Genomic DNA, 18509 nt, shown 5'->3' with positions numbered 1-18509 from the left:
ATTATCAGGCGGAAGTATACAGTCTCATGATTCATTTATGTTCTTGTTTATTTCATGTCAAAAGATTTGTCAAAAAAAAAAAACAAGGAGAGAAGAAATTGTCTGACTTTGGTTTTCCACAATTTCCTTAACTTCCGAATTGTTTCTAAATGAGAATTGTTGCGAAAGAGAAGCAATTGTTATTTGTGCCATCTCTTGCTAAACTATTGATTTGTTTGGCGATGGAAGGTTTTTATAAAGAGTTTCTTTAAAGTGCACATCGCAAACCAATTACTGTTGTGACTGCATTAAAAGCTTACAATAAACAAATGAATAAACATGAAGAGAAGGGAATGGGGAAAGTGGGAATCAGGTTATTCTCTCTCTCTCTCTCTCTCTCTCTCTCTCTCTCTCTCTCTCTCTCTCTCTCTCTCTCTCTCTCTTACATATATTTCTTTCTCTCTCCCTCTCTTTTTCTCTCTATCATTCACTTTCCATTTCTTTCACGCACACACACACACACACACACACGCATATGAACAAAGATAAGCATCTGCTAAAGGAAGGATGAAGGAATTATAATTCTCTCTCTGTGTTTCTCTCTCTCTCACACACACACACACACACACACACACACACACACACACACACATATTAAATAAATATGAGCATCAGCTAAAGAGTTGCAAATAGGTCATTTTCTCCACCTTTCTCTAAAATTCACTCAAACTTACACTCACACAAAGGAAAGTCAGTCATCTTTACTCAGTGTCGGATATAGGCCTAAGACTGACCAAACAGTCTACCGATCGTTTACGTGACGGGGGGGGGTATTTTATGATGAAGAATTTATTATGTACACTGTTTTGTTTGTTTTTTTGTTCAATGTACGGTCACCAACGACGTTAAAATTTGTATTTGTACTACGTTTCAACCGACGTACATTCTAGACTTCTTCAGGTGTATGTTTTATTTATATGCCATCCATACAACATCACGACAATATCCAGAAACTTTATTTTGAATTTCTCCTTTTAAAAGTTGCCAAAAAAGAAAAGTGTGACCCGCTTGGTGATAGAAAAAGAAAAAAGTGTGACCCGTTTGGTCATAACTGATAGATTGATAAAATCAGGAAAAATGAGTTCGCAAAACCAGTTAAATATAAAAATAGACAACATTCAAAATTAGTGTTTTTATTCTTCCTACATATGCCCACTTTCCTCTCTCTCTCTCTCTCTCTCTCTCTCTCTCTCTCTCTCTCTCTCTCTCTCTCTCTCTCTCTCTAGGTTCAATCCTTAGATAAGGAGAGGTGCTAGTCTAGATGCACTAATGAGTTGTGATACAACGAAACAGTACTGTATGTGGATGACTATATATATATATATATATATATATATATATATATATATATATATATATATTATTTATCTTTACAACTATGTGTTAAAATATTATTAGTTATGGTGATATTATCTTTTATTTATAATGGACTTTTCCCATTTTTTATTCTTTTCTTTCATATGCAATAAGTAAAGTTAGAGATTGTGCAATCCTTACTTAGCATAGGTTCCTTTCAGCGACTGTCCATCGTCTTCTTTTTTTTCTTTTTTTTTTTTTTTTGCTAGGAGGAAGGTCACTGCTTATCAAGACCCAAAGGCTACTCGAGGATGAGCGTTAATGAATGTCCAGTAGATGGTGAGACAACCCCGTGATGATCAGTAATGGTGGAACTTGTGTAAGGTTTGATTATTCAATCTTCGTCTTTTGAGACAGAAATGTGAGATACTCCTTCATGAAACTTGTTTTTGTTTTTATCCTTTTTTTTTATCTCCATATAATGAATTGGATTACTATTTTGATCAGTCTTAACTCTTCATAGCTGAAAGAGAGCTCAGAGTGAATAAAAAACCAGGGACATATTGAATATTTACAATGTCAATTTATTTTTGACCAATTTATTCAGTCAGGTAGTTACATAACTAGCATTTTTTCCTATTATAATCTCCTTTGGGTCAGCCATAAAAGACCCTTTTCACGGAAAAAACTTACATTGCCATTAACTAACTTAATTTGAACTATTTCAAATATACCTTCTCTCTTGCCACATAATTTTGCTCAACAAATAAGAGTCTTTGTTATATACCTTAGGCCCCCTCCTCTTTTTGTAGATAATAAAAAGTGGTGGGTCAGTTTTAGAGTTTTAATGAAATATTTTTTTTCAAATGGTATTTACTCACCAAGACAAGGTCACTGAAATGATTCATCAGCAGCTCCATGTTTCGGATCTCTGAACCAACCATAGAACTGTGGAAAAAAAAATTAAGATAAAAAAATCTTGGTAAATGTATGCATGTACATTGTATACTAACTCTTCCCAAAATTAAAACTGAGATTCTACTTTTTTAGACATGTAAACACTCTGAAAAACTTGGTAGTAAAAATTAAAGAAAAATATACACAAAAACAATTATTGAAGAATTTGGATTGCAGGATCAGTTTTGCATGATAAATTTAACGATTGTCGATTTCCGAGCCAGCAGTTTCTAATCAAATAACGTTTTAAGGACATATAATTTTATAAGAAATGCGAAAGAGTCATTTTCAAGAAATGTCAAGATTTCTAAGAAATATCAGATCGACAAGTTGATGGTACAGGAACAGAAATACTTGGCATTAAAAAATGTATGGCATGCTCAGCGCTTCTACACTGTCGGAACGAAATTTCGGAAATCGTAATACTGAATTTTACATGAAAACAATGGTATCTACGTATTCTTCGTATTTTAAAGATGATTAAATCTAAAAATTACGACAATCGATAAGGTAGAAAATTATTTATTAAAGAAAATAGAAAATATAATTTAGAAAACCGATCGTATTTGCTTATGTAAGACACAGGAGAGTTCAAAAGGGAAATAATTTTCCATTTCAATTTAAACAAGATGGACGCAATTTTTCACCTGCTAACACTATTAAAGTTGTTTTTTTAAGATAATTAAGTAATATTCAGGTAATTTCGACTGCATAATTTGGAAGCTAACATTGTAATTTATTAGAATTGACAAAAAATCAGTAGAAGCCATTATTTTTTATCTGAAAACTCCATTTATTGACTACAAAATTTCGTTTTGATAGTGTAGAAGCGCCACATTCTCTTCCTTAACACTACCACTAACACTACCACTAATATATATATATAACACTAATATATATATATATAACACTACCACTAACACTACCACTAATATATATATATAACACTAATATATATATATAACACTAATATATATATATAACACTACCACTAACACTAACACTAATATATATATAACACAACCACTAATATATATATATATATATATATATATATATATATATATATATATATATATATGTATATATATATATATGTATGTATATATATATGTATGTATATATATATATATGTATATATATATATGTATGTATATATATATATGTATATATATATATATATGTATGTATATATATATATATATGTATGTATAATATATATATATATATATATATATAAAAATGAGATAAGTCACAGATTAGAGATCAAGTGAATTACCCTGTCAGATATTACATTGAGGTAATACTTTCGGGATGATCCTAGCCAAAAAGGTAAAGCTCAATATTTAAAAAAATATAGAGCAATATATAAATTTAATGATTAAAGTTAAATTCTGTAAATCAAAATATATGCACATATATTTGAGTTAAGAATTTATTGTTTGAAACATGGGATATATAGAGAAAAATTATGTTTATTTCCTTAATCCATGGATTTTCAATAATGGCTCATATCATCAGAGGAAATGCAGGAGGAGCATAATTGTTGTATTTAATCTTTTCCTTGTGTCCTGAGTTCCATAAAGCATTATTGAAGAAAGTAGCATTTTGATTAAAAGTTTTTTTTATCAGCAGAAAGGGCAGAAATTCTTCTAGAGACAGATGGTGCTATAGATTTTATAATTGAGTTGGGGCGGTTAGAAGATTTATGGACGTATAAAAGCGTAAGATTAGGTTTATGATAGGGGCTGTGTTAAGATTAAGTGTAATATCTAGAAAATTTGAAGTTTTTTTGTTTGGTTCGATAATTATAGAAAGGCCAAAGTTATTGAAGAAGTTATGTAATTTTTTAATTGTTTTGTTGTACTCTCTTGGCCTGGCTGTTGTAGTAAAAAGGGCATCGTCTCTATAAAGACCCCCTTGGATATGTTTAAAGTGGTATTTAAGTTCTTTCAGTAAGAAGAGTCCCACTAAATCTGTAACTTCTGCAGAGTCAGAAGCACCCATCAAGATGTCAAAATTATCAGGGGTATCCTTTCTAGTCCAAAGCTTATTGTTAAATTGTATAAGGGACTTTCTCGCTAGGAGAATTAATTTTATTTCTAAATTAGTTAAGTCAGAATTTCTTTTAGCAAAGATATATATATATATATATATATATATATATATATATATATATATATATATATATATATATATATATATATACACTAAGTCCGAGTAGTAATAGACATAATCGCAAAAAGTATCACAAATACACACTCCTATAAATGATTATTCCCTTATCCCTCTGTATAGGTTTTCTAAGAGTGAATCGTGACCGATAGGTTGAAAAAAAAAACAGAGATTTAGTTTTTGTTTGCTATCGGTTTTTCATATCATTGTATAATTTATTGAAGTAACAAAAAACTCGATTACCACTCCTCCTCATACAAAAGAAAGCGAACAATAATCAAACAAGTCTTCACCTACAAAACGTAAAGCTTTTATGAATACAAAAATAATAAATCATAGCAAGGAAAATTAACGAAAAATAAATAGCCCAACCGAATAGATATTTCTCAAATTGATTGATATTTGGGTCTGACTTTGAAAATTTGACTGCCATAATTTTATAGAGTAAATTCAATGAAAATAAAATGTTTTCAACTCTCCCCTCCTCCTCCTCCTCCTCCTCCTCCTCCTCCTCCGAAATAAAATATAATAATAACAAAACCAATCTTCACCTACAAAATGTGAAGCTTACATAAATATATAAATGAATAAAAAGAAATACACACTATAGACAATAGAATTCTGTTCAACAAAGAATCTGAAATTTCCTTTCATAAAATTAACCCAATTCTGTCATGATGCGGCTTTGAATAAAGCAGATTAGTAGCAACAATTAACCGATGTTGAAAGTAAGTAAATAAAGTGTTATTTTATTGCTTGGCTGTTGTGTTGAAAAATGTTGGAAAAATGCCAATCCTGGAAAAGAAGGGTTCTCTATGATTACTCCTCCTATTTACCTCCCCTTTCGATACATCTCAAATATTTAACATTACTTCCTTTACTGATTGCCTTATTAGCACTTTGACTAATCAAATTGATTTATTAGAATGAGCTGAATACTTTTTACGTCTCCTAAACCAATTGCTCTACTGAGGCTTGAGTCTAGTCTACCTTCTTATTTCAACAATGACGGGGAGAATGACAGAGTGATTCATTCTGATTTGTCACTCATTTAAGTACTTTCCAGGCTATACATTGATTAACTTCAAAGGATTTATAGTGAAGTAACAACGTCTCACATGTCATGGCAGGTAGGATCCCGTGGCTTGGGAGTCTAGCCTGCCCTGCTATTCATCCATAGCTAGTGAGACTGGGAGATGAATTCATACCTTTCTCAATAATATTAGAAAAATAGACTTTGCAACTGATTTCACTTCTATACTTATGGCATTTGGTATTTTCGAATGGTCACTCATCTAAGTAATGACCCAAATCAAAATTGCTTAACTTTTGTAATCCAACAAGAACCTGTGTTTCGGTGTGCACTGAATTGAATCTTAGCTATTTTGCTTGTATAAAAAAAAATGTGTGATTATTTAGCATATAAATTTATCTTCTGAGATTTAAAAAAGTCGGACCTGAATAACATTTAAGTTGACATATCAAACTTTTTGTATGTCTTATTTTCATTTGTTTTTGTATCATGGCATCTTTGTTGGTCATTGATTTTCTTTAAAGAAAATGGTCATTTTGCTTAGAATCGGTATTTATGCAAAATATTATTTTTAACACAAATAGATCATAAATGAGTAAGTAAAATAAATTGTTTATGACTAATCTCCCAACTGTATTTTCTTTAAAATAGTTTATGTCGGTAATAATAATGATTAATATACGGTAAATGCAACAATGGAGTATTATTAGTAATTCCTATGAGTAGGAAATTTTGCTGTTGAGAAGAAATATGGTATCTATTTTCATATGAAATTGCTGCTGATAACAAAGATGCAGTCATCGAAACAAATGATCCTAGCCAGATAAAATATTTTCTGAAAGAAAATAAATCGCAATAAATTATATATTTTTTTAATATCATGGACCAACGATAAAGAAAATGATCGGACTAGTCAAAATGAAATATGAATTTTTAGGTTTTAAACTATTGATGACGAAACAGATGAATACGACTGGCTTAATTTTATATATAAGATATATATATATATATATATATATATATATATATATATATATACATATATATATATATATGAACTTACTTTAATATTCCAACAGTGTACATCATACAATCATTTATGTGATTGTAACGGTGAAACGCTTCCTTCATTTTAAAGATTTGAGAACATATTTGTGCTGCAATGAATGAATCCTTAGACGATATTTCTTCTGGAAATGATATTGTTTCTAGAGAAGAAAAAAAAGAAAAAAAGAAAAAAAGAAACAGTGGTTTTTAATCAATAGAAATCAATTTTTTATTTAATATTACCGGTAATCACTCGGCGTTTCGCATGTGTGTATATATTGCTGGTCAGAAGCCTTCTTGGGAAAAATAAATTCAAATATCGTCATGTTTACAATTTTTATCTTAAAATAAATGTTTAAAATAACATTTCCAATATGAGGTAAAGTATAATAAAACAAGCCATGTTCTTAAAAAAAATTACATATTTAAAATCTTAAAAATACCGATAAAAATAATTATTTAAATGTTTCATGTGTGTAAGGAATTTCTCTTTCACACACACGTACACACACACACACACACAAAAAAAAAAAAGATCTCCGCACATATATACACATATGCTTACATACATAAATAGCATACTACGATGGATGTGAAAATTGAATCTTAAACTCACAGATCTGATGGCCTCAGAGGAAGATTAAATCTGAACAGTATAGGAAGATTTGTGCAAAGCAGGAGACTTTGATAGTATGGCCACATTAAAAGAATATATGATAGTTCTGGGATTAGCAAATGTAAAAGAGATGAAGTAGCAAGTTCAGTTCACAGATGATGGCCAATAAAAACATAGCAGCAAATGATAAGAATGGACTTACAAGAAAGAGAAATCAGATGATAGGCCTGGTCAGATAGTATACTTTGAAGTCAGTTTCTAAAACTGATTCAAGAAATTTCCAGCATGTAAAACGGATGTTAAAATAATGATGGTGGTGCTGGTGGTGGTGCTGGTGGTGATACATACATACATACATACATACATACATACGTGTGTACATGCATGCATTCATGCACTTAATTTTATCATGATTTGATTCAAAAACACAAAATAAAAATAAAAGTTGTATACCAATTGACAGATCAGGTACTTTGTCATTTTTGATTAAGTTCTTTTCGATTAATATAACAGGATGCCCCGGTCGTGTTGGTGGATATTCTGAGATGTTTTTTGAATGAAATGGTAACGTAAGATCGATACACCCATGAAATAAGAGTTGTTCATGACCAGGAATGTCCCATTCCTGGGCAATTTCTTCTTTTAAATGGGGAATCCTGCAATATTAAATAGTTAAAATAAATAAAACATGCAGTGCTGAGGATTTCAATATTAAGAAGAAACAAATGGAAGTCGAGTATACGAATATCTCTTATTAAATTAAACTAAAAGAAAGCTTGTGTCAGAATAAATGTTTCGCACCTCTTTTATGTTCGATTACAAAGATTAAAATCAAAATATAATTTTACTAAACCTTATGTCTAGAATCTGTATTCGATTTTTTTGTATCGAAATCCATCATATGATTCTAAAAATGTCTAAACTTTAAAGTTCTAGCTTAAGAGGTCTTAAAAATATTGGAATTCAGGAAATCTTAATTTGTCTAATGAATATGAACCAAATAAAATGCAAATTTGAAATATTTGAAATTTCAAATTGGAGAATGTATCCATTTTATGCCCCTCCCAATACTCTGTATATTAATTCAATGAAACTGAAATTTGAGGAATATTTATTAATTGATGTGTAATTCTTAGTTTTTAAATTTCACAAATACCTGAATTTTCACGAAAGCCCTTCCTTTTTATCTCATTTGCATAAAACTAAACTAAAGTAAATATAGTCCACAGTCAAATATTAGTACATGGCAAAAATATTGATCCATGTCTGACATCCCATCTGGCAACCCACTCTTTGATTCTCTTTTCTGACTAATCAAGATTTATTCAAGTGAACAGAGAGTAATTATTAATCTATAAAGACTTAAGATACTGATTGAACTTTAATTTCCTAGGATAACAAATGGTGGACAATGGTTTATAGACTCCACAGACAACAAAAAAGGCTACACTAGGATCCCTATTATACCAACTTAGCAATGACAGGATCAATCTTCACTTTACAAATTGAATAAATGAATATATCTTAAAGATACTAACTTGTCCCATGGATTGAGGTAAAATATCTCCAGTCTCTCTTGGCTTGGTTGTGTAACATGAACGGGAACTTTCATGAGGATTTTTTCAACATCGGCAAGGAAATCTGGAATGATTGATGCTTTCTTTGATTTAGATTCCAACAAACCACATATTGAGTCCCGTATCAATTTTGAAAGAGATCTGGTTGAGATTAAAAAGAAAAATTCAAACATAAAAAATACTGTCAATCACATTCAGAAAGGTTGTTTAGCTCGCACTTGGCTTTACTACAGCTTGAGTAGCTGTCTGTACTAATCGGGGATATGTCCTGGACAATTAGTCCAGTAATAGTTTCGTTGTTGTCGGTCTAAGGTATGATTGAGTTTGTTCTAAGAAGGGGAGGGGTCCACTCAGTCAGGCTTTACCTCGTCTCTGAGAAGAGGTTAATTTACCTGGAAATGCCGACGGGACTGCCCAGGCATTTTTTGTAGGTCAAAACGCGTTTATCCTAATATGTTGGCTTAAAATCACATCTGACCTTGTGTCAACTGAAACCCAAACAGTACCAGTGCTTCCATTTTTGCAAGAGCTGGAATCACTCCAAGATCCAGCCAGACCTGATGCAATGTGTTGAAGGAGATGGCAAGGAACATCAAACCTCTTCCAAGGCCTCCATTGAGCAAACAACATAGAGAAAAACGAATTGTTTAGGGACAGAATTATATGAAAATGGATTTCGAATGTGTCCTATTAACGGATGAGACCCGTGCTACTCTTGACAGTCCTGATGGATGGACTAAAGTTTGAAATTCGAACGGAATTCCGGCCCTTTACAGAGTTCAGCATCAACAAGTAGATGGAGGCATCATGTTTTGGGCGGGAATCATTGGGAATAGGGTGGCTGGACTATTCCGAGTGCCAGAGAGTATAAAGTTTACCAGCAATGCATACACAGTCTTTTTGGATAATTATTTGTCGCCATGGCTTGATGACTTACCATTGTCACATCAATTTCAGACGATTTTTATGCATGACAATGAACCATCCCATTCTGCTAGGGCGACTGCAGCCTTCCTTGAATCTATGGACTTCGTTGGAGAAACCCTTATGACCTGGCCACCGTGTTCTCCAGACCTTAACCCAATTGAACATCTCTAGTCAATATTGAAAAGAAGGGTGTATGAAGGAGGAGAGCAATTTACTTCAAAGAATTCTCCTGGAAAGGAAAATAGTTGATGTCACTAGAGCCATAACTTTTTTTCTGATAAAACAATTGATTTGATTAAAGTTATTTTCAAAAATGTTATCGACAAATATTTAATTAATTTCAGACTAAGCACCTAGGATATGCTTATGTTTATTATTCTTTGACAGAAAAATATAATAAAAATAAAGTTTTCATGATTAGACAGTGTATTTTTACCTTATAACAACATTTTAAAAGATCTGCAATAAAACGATGAGCAGTGGAAATTCCTTGATAAAGAATAAAATGTCATAAATTCGTGAATATCGCATGAATTTGAATAAAATCTTTGGAAATAGCTAGCTTTAAAGCAGTGCTTCGATTGATACTTTTTTTTGTGACATATATTTAGTGAAATATTGATATTTTACTAATCTGTGATAAAGCGATTGACACAGTTTAATTGTATTATGTACTACAAGGTGAGATGATACAATTGTCGCCCTAGAAAACACGACATGATTCCATTTCCATTTGATAAAAACCGGTTTTCTTTTTTGTTGCAGACCATCTACTAGTTGGGCAAGTGTGCACAAATCCCAAGAGCAATAGGAGCCTTCTATCATGTTTGAAAGTGACATAATGTTCAATAAGCAAGATTGGAGATGTGCCACTGTATAACTCATGCTCTCTACCGATCCAAGTTATAACAACAAGATCATTGACAGCACCCTTAAAATGCAAATCCGGACAGTTTAATGCTTGAGGCTACAGCTCAATGAAGTTTCCAGCCACATTTATGGTTTTTGATTTCAAATGGGGGCCACATCATGTTACCTCACATCTTTGAAGTCGACTTGAAAGTTAACACCAAAATGTATCTGCATGTGCTGAAGAGTGTGGTGATCCCCTGGTGCAATCAGGTGGCCGCTAGTAGACCCCGGGGTGTGGCAGCAAGACTCAGCGCCGGCCCACAAGTCCAAAGAGACCCAGGTTTGGCTTCAGGAGGAGTGCTATAACTTTTTACCCCTCACTGACTCCCTTCGTTTGGTCATACGTCAAGAACATCACCAACATGACCTTCTGCAACACCAAAGCTAGTTTGATCGCCGCCATCTGCCGAGTATTTACTGAACTCCTGTTGGTGCTTGTGGAAAAGGCATGCTCCCAGTTCTGGACCCGTATCGAGGTAGTGATTGAGGCTGAAGGTGGCTATATTTAATAGATGTCAGCTTAGGGTTTAGGGTAAGGTTAGATACATATTTGTAATTTTATTCATTTTATTTCCATGTTTTTCCTCTTTATCATTTTTCTAATAGCGGTTTAACATTTTGTGGCCGACCGCTTCTGGTTATTCCCATGGTTTGGTAAATGCAGAAGTACCACATGATTAATATGATTACAGAAAGAGGAAAATTTTCCTGCTCAGTTTGTGGAAAAGGAGTTTGGTACAATTCATTTTTTTTTTTTTTTTTTTTGGTGGTAGTTGTAAGTATTGGATATACAATAAGTGCAGTGGAAGTGAAAGTTAGTTAAGAGACCAGTTTGTGTGCAAAAAGTGTTAGACACTCAGATGTGGAGAAAGTATATCTAAATGGTAAAGTTATAGAGGTTGACCAGAAGTTTTGAACCTTGGTAGAACCATTCGGACACTATTATAAGAATTAGGATTGGAGGAGTACATTTACATAACTTCTGCCATTACTAGAAAACAGAATGTCACCATTGTCGACCAATGATGTATGAAAGTAAAACCTGGCCAATGAATAAGGAGGGCATGCTTTGCATGGAGAGAAATGAGAATGCTATGAGGGATGTGTGTAATGAAGAGCAAGTCGGCAGAGGTTAAACAGGCTACCTAGTGCAGATTGGATCAAAGGGTCAAACCAAATCAAACTGGTTGACTTGGGCTTAAAACTGAAACAACCTTGACAAGGACGAGCATTGAATGCATGACGTGTCAGTGATGTCAAAACCCATATCCCTCATCTACCTCTAAAATCTATAGAAACGCACATAGGACATTTTTAGTCAGTCAGTTAGAATTAGTTCAGTTAAGGTCAGTTCAGTGAGGATCAGTTCAAATTAGAATTTAGTTTGAGTTTAGAGTTGACAGCTTGAGTCCAAGAGACACAGTCGTCAGAAGATAAAAACTTCTTGTGGAAGCGACAAGAGGTAGTGATGTATCGCAGATGAATCGATAAAAAAATTCCCACTCTCCTACTAAGAATAGGCAGAAAACAAGGGGGCGACTTCGGCCATGAAATGAATAAAGTTTCAATTGTCCAGAGAAATGAGACTTGCGTTGTTGTTATGAGCTTTTGTTCTAGGGGGCAGATTTTTTTTTTTTTTTTACAAGGGGGGTCATCACTTATCAAGGCCCAAAGGCCACTCAGGGATAAGGGTTATAGCGTGTACAGTAATCAATGAGATAGTATTGTAGTAATCATTAGTATTGAGGATTTTGATAGAATGTCTTACTTAAGGGGGCGGTTTGTAAGGAGTTTGTTTATGTTGGACTTGAAGACGTCCAAGTTGTAGTCAGGTGGGTGACAGGCGAGTGGCAGAGATTTCCACTGGCGTGCAGTTCTAAGAAAGAAGCTTTGCTCATGGAATCTACATTTGGATTTAGGCACAGATAAAGAGTGGGGAAAATTATTGACAGTAGTTTCAGCCAGACGGGTGTTTCTCGTGAAAGATTGGCAAGGGGGGGGGCGAGGGATTGGAGCTCAGACGAGCATCTGCCATGGAAATAACGATAAAACAAAGACAGACTCGCAACGTCTCTTCTGTGGGAGAGAAGTTGCAGGGAAGAGAAAAGGGCATCCCCCACTAAACCACGAAGTCTATTTTGTACTCTGTCAAGGCAGGATAGGCTGTTTTTAGCAGCTCCTGCCCAGATGTGGCAGCAGTACTCCATCCTTGGACGTACTTGGCTTTTATACAGATAGAGATAGAGATACAGATACAATCAAGAGATGCAGGGATAAGATATAAAAATGTACTTCTGTTTCATTAAATCCCTCAAAAGGGCTGATGTGCCGTAAATATGAACATTGACTCAATATAAGAAGACACCCCATCTTCCCCCCACGCCACAACAGAAAATGTATACTATGAGTCTTTAAGACGTGTTTAGATCTGTTGGTCTCAAAGCAAAATTAAATCTGAACAGCATAAGGCAGGTTAGAGCTTGGGGGTTATTAGATATAAAATAATTCAGGTAGCAGAGTCACTTCACAGGAGGAGGAAAACATGGAAGGATGTGATAAGGATGGATGTGAGCAAAAGTGGGATGAATAAAACCTAGAGAGAGGTTAGTTTGGAAGTCAATTTTCTATAAGCTGTTCAATGCATGGCAGCAGGTAAAACGGACATTGGACTGATGATTATGACAACGACGACAACATCAAGTCAACAAGAAAAATTACAAGCACAAAAAAGAACTTACCTCGATAACATACAGGTTGAAGGTAACTCTTTCTCCCAGATTATTTCCCCGTTTTCATTTTCAATTGCAGATATCACACCTGAGGGTTTCCATTTTAACATTTCGAGTCTGGATCAAATAAGATAAAATATCTTGTGTAAACGGGCGTACTGAATTCATAAGATGCTTCATTAGATTTTTTAAATGGAAATTTCTCCAGACAAGGCATGAAAACACTTGATGTAAGTAGTTAAAAAGTACCATTTCAAAGGCAAAAACTAACCAACGATAAATGCTATATAGATAACTTCCAACTCAGAAAAAAGCAATTCTTCCTCCTTTGTTAGAAACATCGCTCATAGTGTTGTGTTGTTGTATGTATACATAATTTTCTAGCTTGCACTTTCAAATGCTTGCTAAAATCATATATACGCACTGACAATTCTTTTGTCGTTATTCTCAAAATAAATACAGTGACGAATTTATCAACATATAAGTTTTATTTACAATTACGCTTTTTGCCATCGACAAAGAGAGAGAGAGCGAGAGAGAGACAGAGAAAGCGAGAAAGAGAGAGAGAGATAGGTTAGTTTATGGGGTTAGTTGATGTGTGGCACGCCAATTGAGAGGTGTCAAAAACACTCGCTGCTCTTCTCTTTGTTGTTTACTTTTCTGTTATAAAAATATCAATCGACATTCTTGGAAATATAAACATTAAGATATTACAGTTTCTTCTATTTTGCATTGTGCAATTCATAACTTCTGACCTGGAATGTAAACAGTTCTTCGTTTTTGTGATAGAATTCCGGTCATTTTTATGCGGCACAAGAATGTAGAGTAAAATTCATCTGGAACGTGCGTGTGTGCACACCTCTGCTTTAAAATGTGTATCACCACATCACCATATCCAATCAGAGAATACGAGCAGTTCAGCCCAGCTTTACTCGGGCCCCATGTGCTGTTCATAACTTTATATATATATATATATATATATATATATATATATATATATATATATATATATATATATATATATATATTAAAAAGTTTGACTCATGTCCAGGTAATCTATATCTAAACTTTCAAGTGTTTAGACTCAAAATTGGCGGAGGAGTTTGGTAGAGTCTGCAAAGGTCAACTCTTTCAACTTTGACCTCTTGGCAGCCAAATTCTCGGCCAAAAAACTGATTAAAAAGCTTGCTGTATGTCTGGATACCTTTTATGTAAAATTTCAAATGTTTAACCCCAAAATTGACTGAATAGTTTGCTAGAGACCGCAAAAGGTCAAATCTTTTTAACTTTGAGCTTTTGGTAGCCAAATTTTTGGCCAAAAACCGATTCGAAAGCTCGCCCTATCTGAATACACTCTATGTAAAATTTCAAATGTTTAGACCAAAAATTGGCTGAGAGGTCAATTTTTTTAAACTTTCACCCCAATTTTGACCTCTTAACATTTATTGTTTTGGACTCAAATCAAATTAAAAAGTTTGATCCATGTCCAAGGAATTTACATCTAACATCTCTGGACCATGCAGTAGTTTCGAGTGGGGCTTCTCGATGCCATACTAGTGGGTAATTGTTACGGCTTTACCTTAACATGGCTACAAAAAATAAAAAAAAGAATTTAAAAAAATCTTCCTCTCCTTTTCTCTCTTACCTTCCCTCTCTTTCCTACTCTAACCAAGTCTGTCGACCTGTTCCACAAATCCCAAACCTCAACATGAAATACCTCCAGAAAAATAACATGTGTAAACCTAGAACCCCATCCTCCAACGTAGACCCCTACTACCATATCTCCTTCTCCAACATCAGGGGTCTACGTTCCAACCTTCCAGAGGTTGAAACACAATTACAGGAGATGAAACCAGACATATTCTTCCTAAGTGAAACTGGCATTAGGCCGACCACTTCCTTTGATAAATTCATAATAAAACGATACTCTAACTTAACATCTAAATCTGACCCCCAAGATCGCCATGGACATGGAATATATGCCTACATTAAAGACAGCATTCCGTGTAGTAGGGATATTTCCAGAGAAGACCCTAATTTACCTTATATGTGCTTCCGGGTTGCACTTGCTTACACCACTGCATTTATATTTGCTCTCTATCGCCCCCCACAACAGCAGAGTTACTATCCTTAAGAGCATATCTGAAAAAATTTACCACATTCTGTCTGCTCATCCTTCAGTGCTCATCCACATTTGTGGTGACTTCAATGTCCACAATGCGAAATGGCTGACCCACTCTAACAAGACAGATGATGAGGAGAGGTTCTGTTATGATTTTGCCATTACCTATGACCTCACCCAGATTGTTCACGAACCCACCCAAGTGCCCGATACTTCCGGTCAGTATGCTAGCCTTCTAAACCTTTTCTCACAACTTCCCCTGAGCTATGTTCAAGTTCCATTCTATCTCCTTTGGGATCTTCCAACCACGCGGTTGTATCAGTTAAGATAAAAACGAAATACAATAAGTCTGGAGATGTACCTCTTCACCGTACTGTATATCGATACTCTACCGCTGACTGAGATAGCTTCCGTACACTTATATCCGATCTACCACTGCATTCCATTTTTAAAAAGGATGTGTGCTCCATAGTATCAGACCTGACCGAATGGTTAATTGTAGGCCTAGACCGATTCATACCATCCAAAAAATTCTAACAAAAACCTAACAGCCAGCTATGGTTCTCCCTAGAATGTGCTGCTGCCATTGCACACAGAAATCACTTTTTCCATAGCTATCAACGTAATAGATGTACTGAGACTAAAGCTGCTTTCAGGACTGCCATCAACCACTGCAAAAGAGTAATAAAAAATGCAAGAGAGCTATATGTTCAGTCCGTTAAATCCAAAGTAGCTGAAGAGTGGCTTTGTTCCCATCAGTTTTGGAAAATAGCAAACAGGATCCTGAACAGCTGTGTTGTGTTTTACTCACTGAAGAAGAAGAAGAAGAAGAAGAAGAAGAAGAAGAAGAAGAAGAAGAAGAAGAAGAAGAAGACTTTCCATTTATAGAATTCAATACCACAGATCAATTTCTATCCATTTCATCCATTGCTTCCAATCCTCTCAAGGTGTCATTGTTCTTATTCTTCCTCAAGTGGTCCTTAGGCCTTGATAAGTGGTGACACATTTTTTTTATCAATTAAAACTATTCATTTATTCTCTCTGATGCACTACATTGAAAAAAAAATTTTTTTAAGTCTAAACCTACCTACACTTTCTATTCTTCCGTCTCCCTTCTTTGGTCTGGAACGGTATTTTCCCAGTAGCCACATGATAAAGAGTTATACCCAGACTCCATTCGTCCAGATGCCTTGAAGATGTCATTTCAGCTCTTTTATTGATGAAAGCCTTTTCGTACACTGCCGGATGCTAAAAAGTAAGAGCACAAGTTAATCAATACATGTTTCAATCTCTTCATTCATTGTTCATGTCTTAATCAATACTTTTATGTCAACTTAAACACTTGATAAAAATGTTAACTTGACATTTTTTATTTTAGCCAATCAGAATTGCTTTTCTGATATGTGACTGCTGCTGTTATATCCATCATCATTATGGCTGCCTCTCATCAGTTCTGGCAGTACACCTCAATGGGTGAAGATGCGTCTGATGCGCCACATCTTAACCTTGCATATCCTTTTGCAATCGGGATAGCTCGTTTAGTTGTAAGGAGTACTGTTGTTCTCTCTCTTCAGCCTGCTTCTTTTCTCCTTGAGAACCGTGCAGCCATTGACTTCAAGGATTGATGATCTATCTCCAGGATGGCTTGCTGTAAGGTTGGATCTCCCACATATTCATGTTGAATTGTATCATTTGATTTATTCTGACTAATTTTCTCATCTTGGATGCTATTTTCACGACGTGTCAGTCGATGTAACCTTCGACCTCTTCAGCTACATCTTGTCAAACTCATGAATGTTTATTTCAAACTCAGGAATCTGTACGGAATTTCTAACGGACTATTTATTTAATCCATAAGGCTATCATTTCGTCAGCCATGACCAGGTAGAAGTTTCAAGTAATTCATAACAATCATTTAGAACTGATTATTATATAGCACTTTCATATGTTGTGCCATGGGTTCTTGCTGAGCTCAAATGTCGGAGCTACATTGGTTCAAACATTGTGAGAATAACATCCAAGATGAGAACTGCAGTTCGAATAACCCAAATAATCAAAATTATGGATCCTCATCTGAAAAATCCCGAAGCGTTTGCATTGATGTTGCATTGTCGTTTCTTTATGCAGACAATGTGTGTTGCCTGCATAGCAGTATTTCCAGATCCATAAATATTAAAAACAACACACTTTTGGGGGTAAATGTTTGGACAAATTTACAAATGCAGCCAAAGTTTTGTCAGCAAAATATGACTGATTGGCATGACAAATTGATCCCAATGTGAGGAAGCAGACAGAGCTTTAGCAGATGAGATAGACTGATCTACCAACGGACGAAGATGCATTGATGCTAACAACAGACAACGTTTGGGGTCATTTTTCTACAATGACAGTATTACACACTCAGAGTATTTATACACGATGCTTTATCAGAGGCGATGAATTTAAATTAAAATAAATCACAGAGAAATATTTTTTATTATACAAATATTTAGTTTATTCCAAAGATTAATTTTGGATATTTATAATTTAAATATAATTTGGCCATATGGCCCCGTGGCTCACGTGTATATGGTACAGAGGTTTAATTTTTACAAAATCCATGCTTTAAATTAGACTGTATTTCGGCAATAATGCGTCAAATATTGTCTTCCAAGTGGTTTATTGTGTCTGGTTGATCAACGTAGACACGGGACTTTACATATCCCCAGACAAAATAATCTAATGTGATTAAACTGCATGAACGATCTGGCCAATTGCCATGTTCGTTTCGTGAAATTATTCGTCCATCAAATGTTTCTCTCAGTAAATTGATCGTATCATTTGCAATTTGCAACTGCTACTCAGGTGTCAGTCTCTTCATGATAAATTTCAAAAGGAAGCTGAACTCAAAATAACATGTAGCTGCTAAATATGCAATTAAAAAAAATAGAATTGAGAATTTAAAGTTCACTGCCTTTAAAAAAAAAGAATAAATAAAACATCCTGTACATAATGTGTCGGAGTTTGTATTTTTTTTTTTTCTGGATCACTGTTGCTTTTATTTTTGTATACTTGTAAACCAATGCTCGCACTCTCGGTG

General features: G+C 34.3%; 1 protein-coding gene across 4 annotated transcripts in view; it reads right to left on the bottom strand.

Moving 5' to 3' along the window:
- The window catches only part of LOC145243435 (serine/threonine-protein kinase TBK1-like), an 85652-nt gene that overhangs the window by 24793 nt on the left and 42350 nt on the right, over window positions 1–18509 (bottom strand). For all 4 annotated transcript variants that reach the window (XR_013862882.1, XR_013862883.1, XM_080106324.1 and 1 more), the window contains 6 exons: window positions 16518–16678; window positions 13318–13425; window positions 8702–8881; window positions 7617–7819; window positions 6564–6708; window positions 2217–2283 (listed from right to left, as the gene is read on the bottom strand). Coding sequence is in view for 2 of the 4 variants with exons in the window: in XM_080106324.1 (XP_079962450.1) it covers window positions 2217–2283; window positions 6564–6708; window positions 7617–7819; window positions 8702–8881; window positions 13318–13425; window positions 16518–16678 (864 nt within the window). In the remaining 2 variants the exon portion in view is untranslated. The remainder of the gene's footprint in view (window positions 1–2216; window positions 2284–6563; window positions 6709–7616; window positions 7820–8701; window positions 8882–13317; window positions 13426–16517; window positions 16679–18509) is intronic.

The sequence above is a fragment of the Euprymna scolopes genome, chromosome 22, assembly GCF_053919585.1.
Source record: "Euprymna scolopes isolate OS-2025 chromosome 22, ASM5391958v1, whole genome shotgun sequence".
NCBI lineage: Eukaryota > Metazoa > Mollusca > Cephalopoda > Sepiida > Sepiolidae > Euprymna > Euprymna scolopes.
Note: the sequence above shows the minus strand (reverse complement) of the source record. Positions and strands in the feature narration are given on the sequence as shown.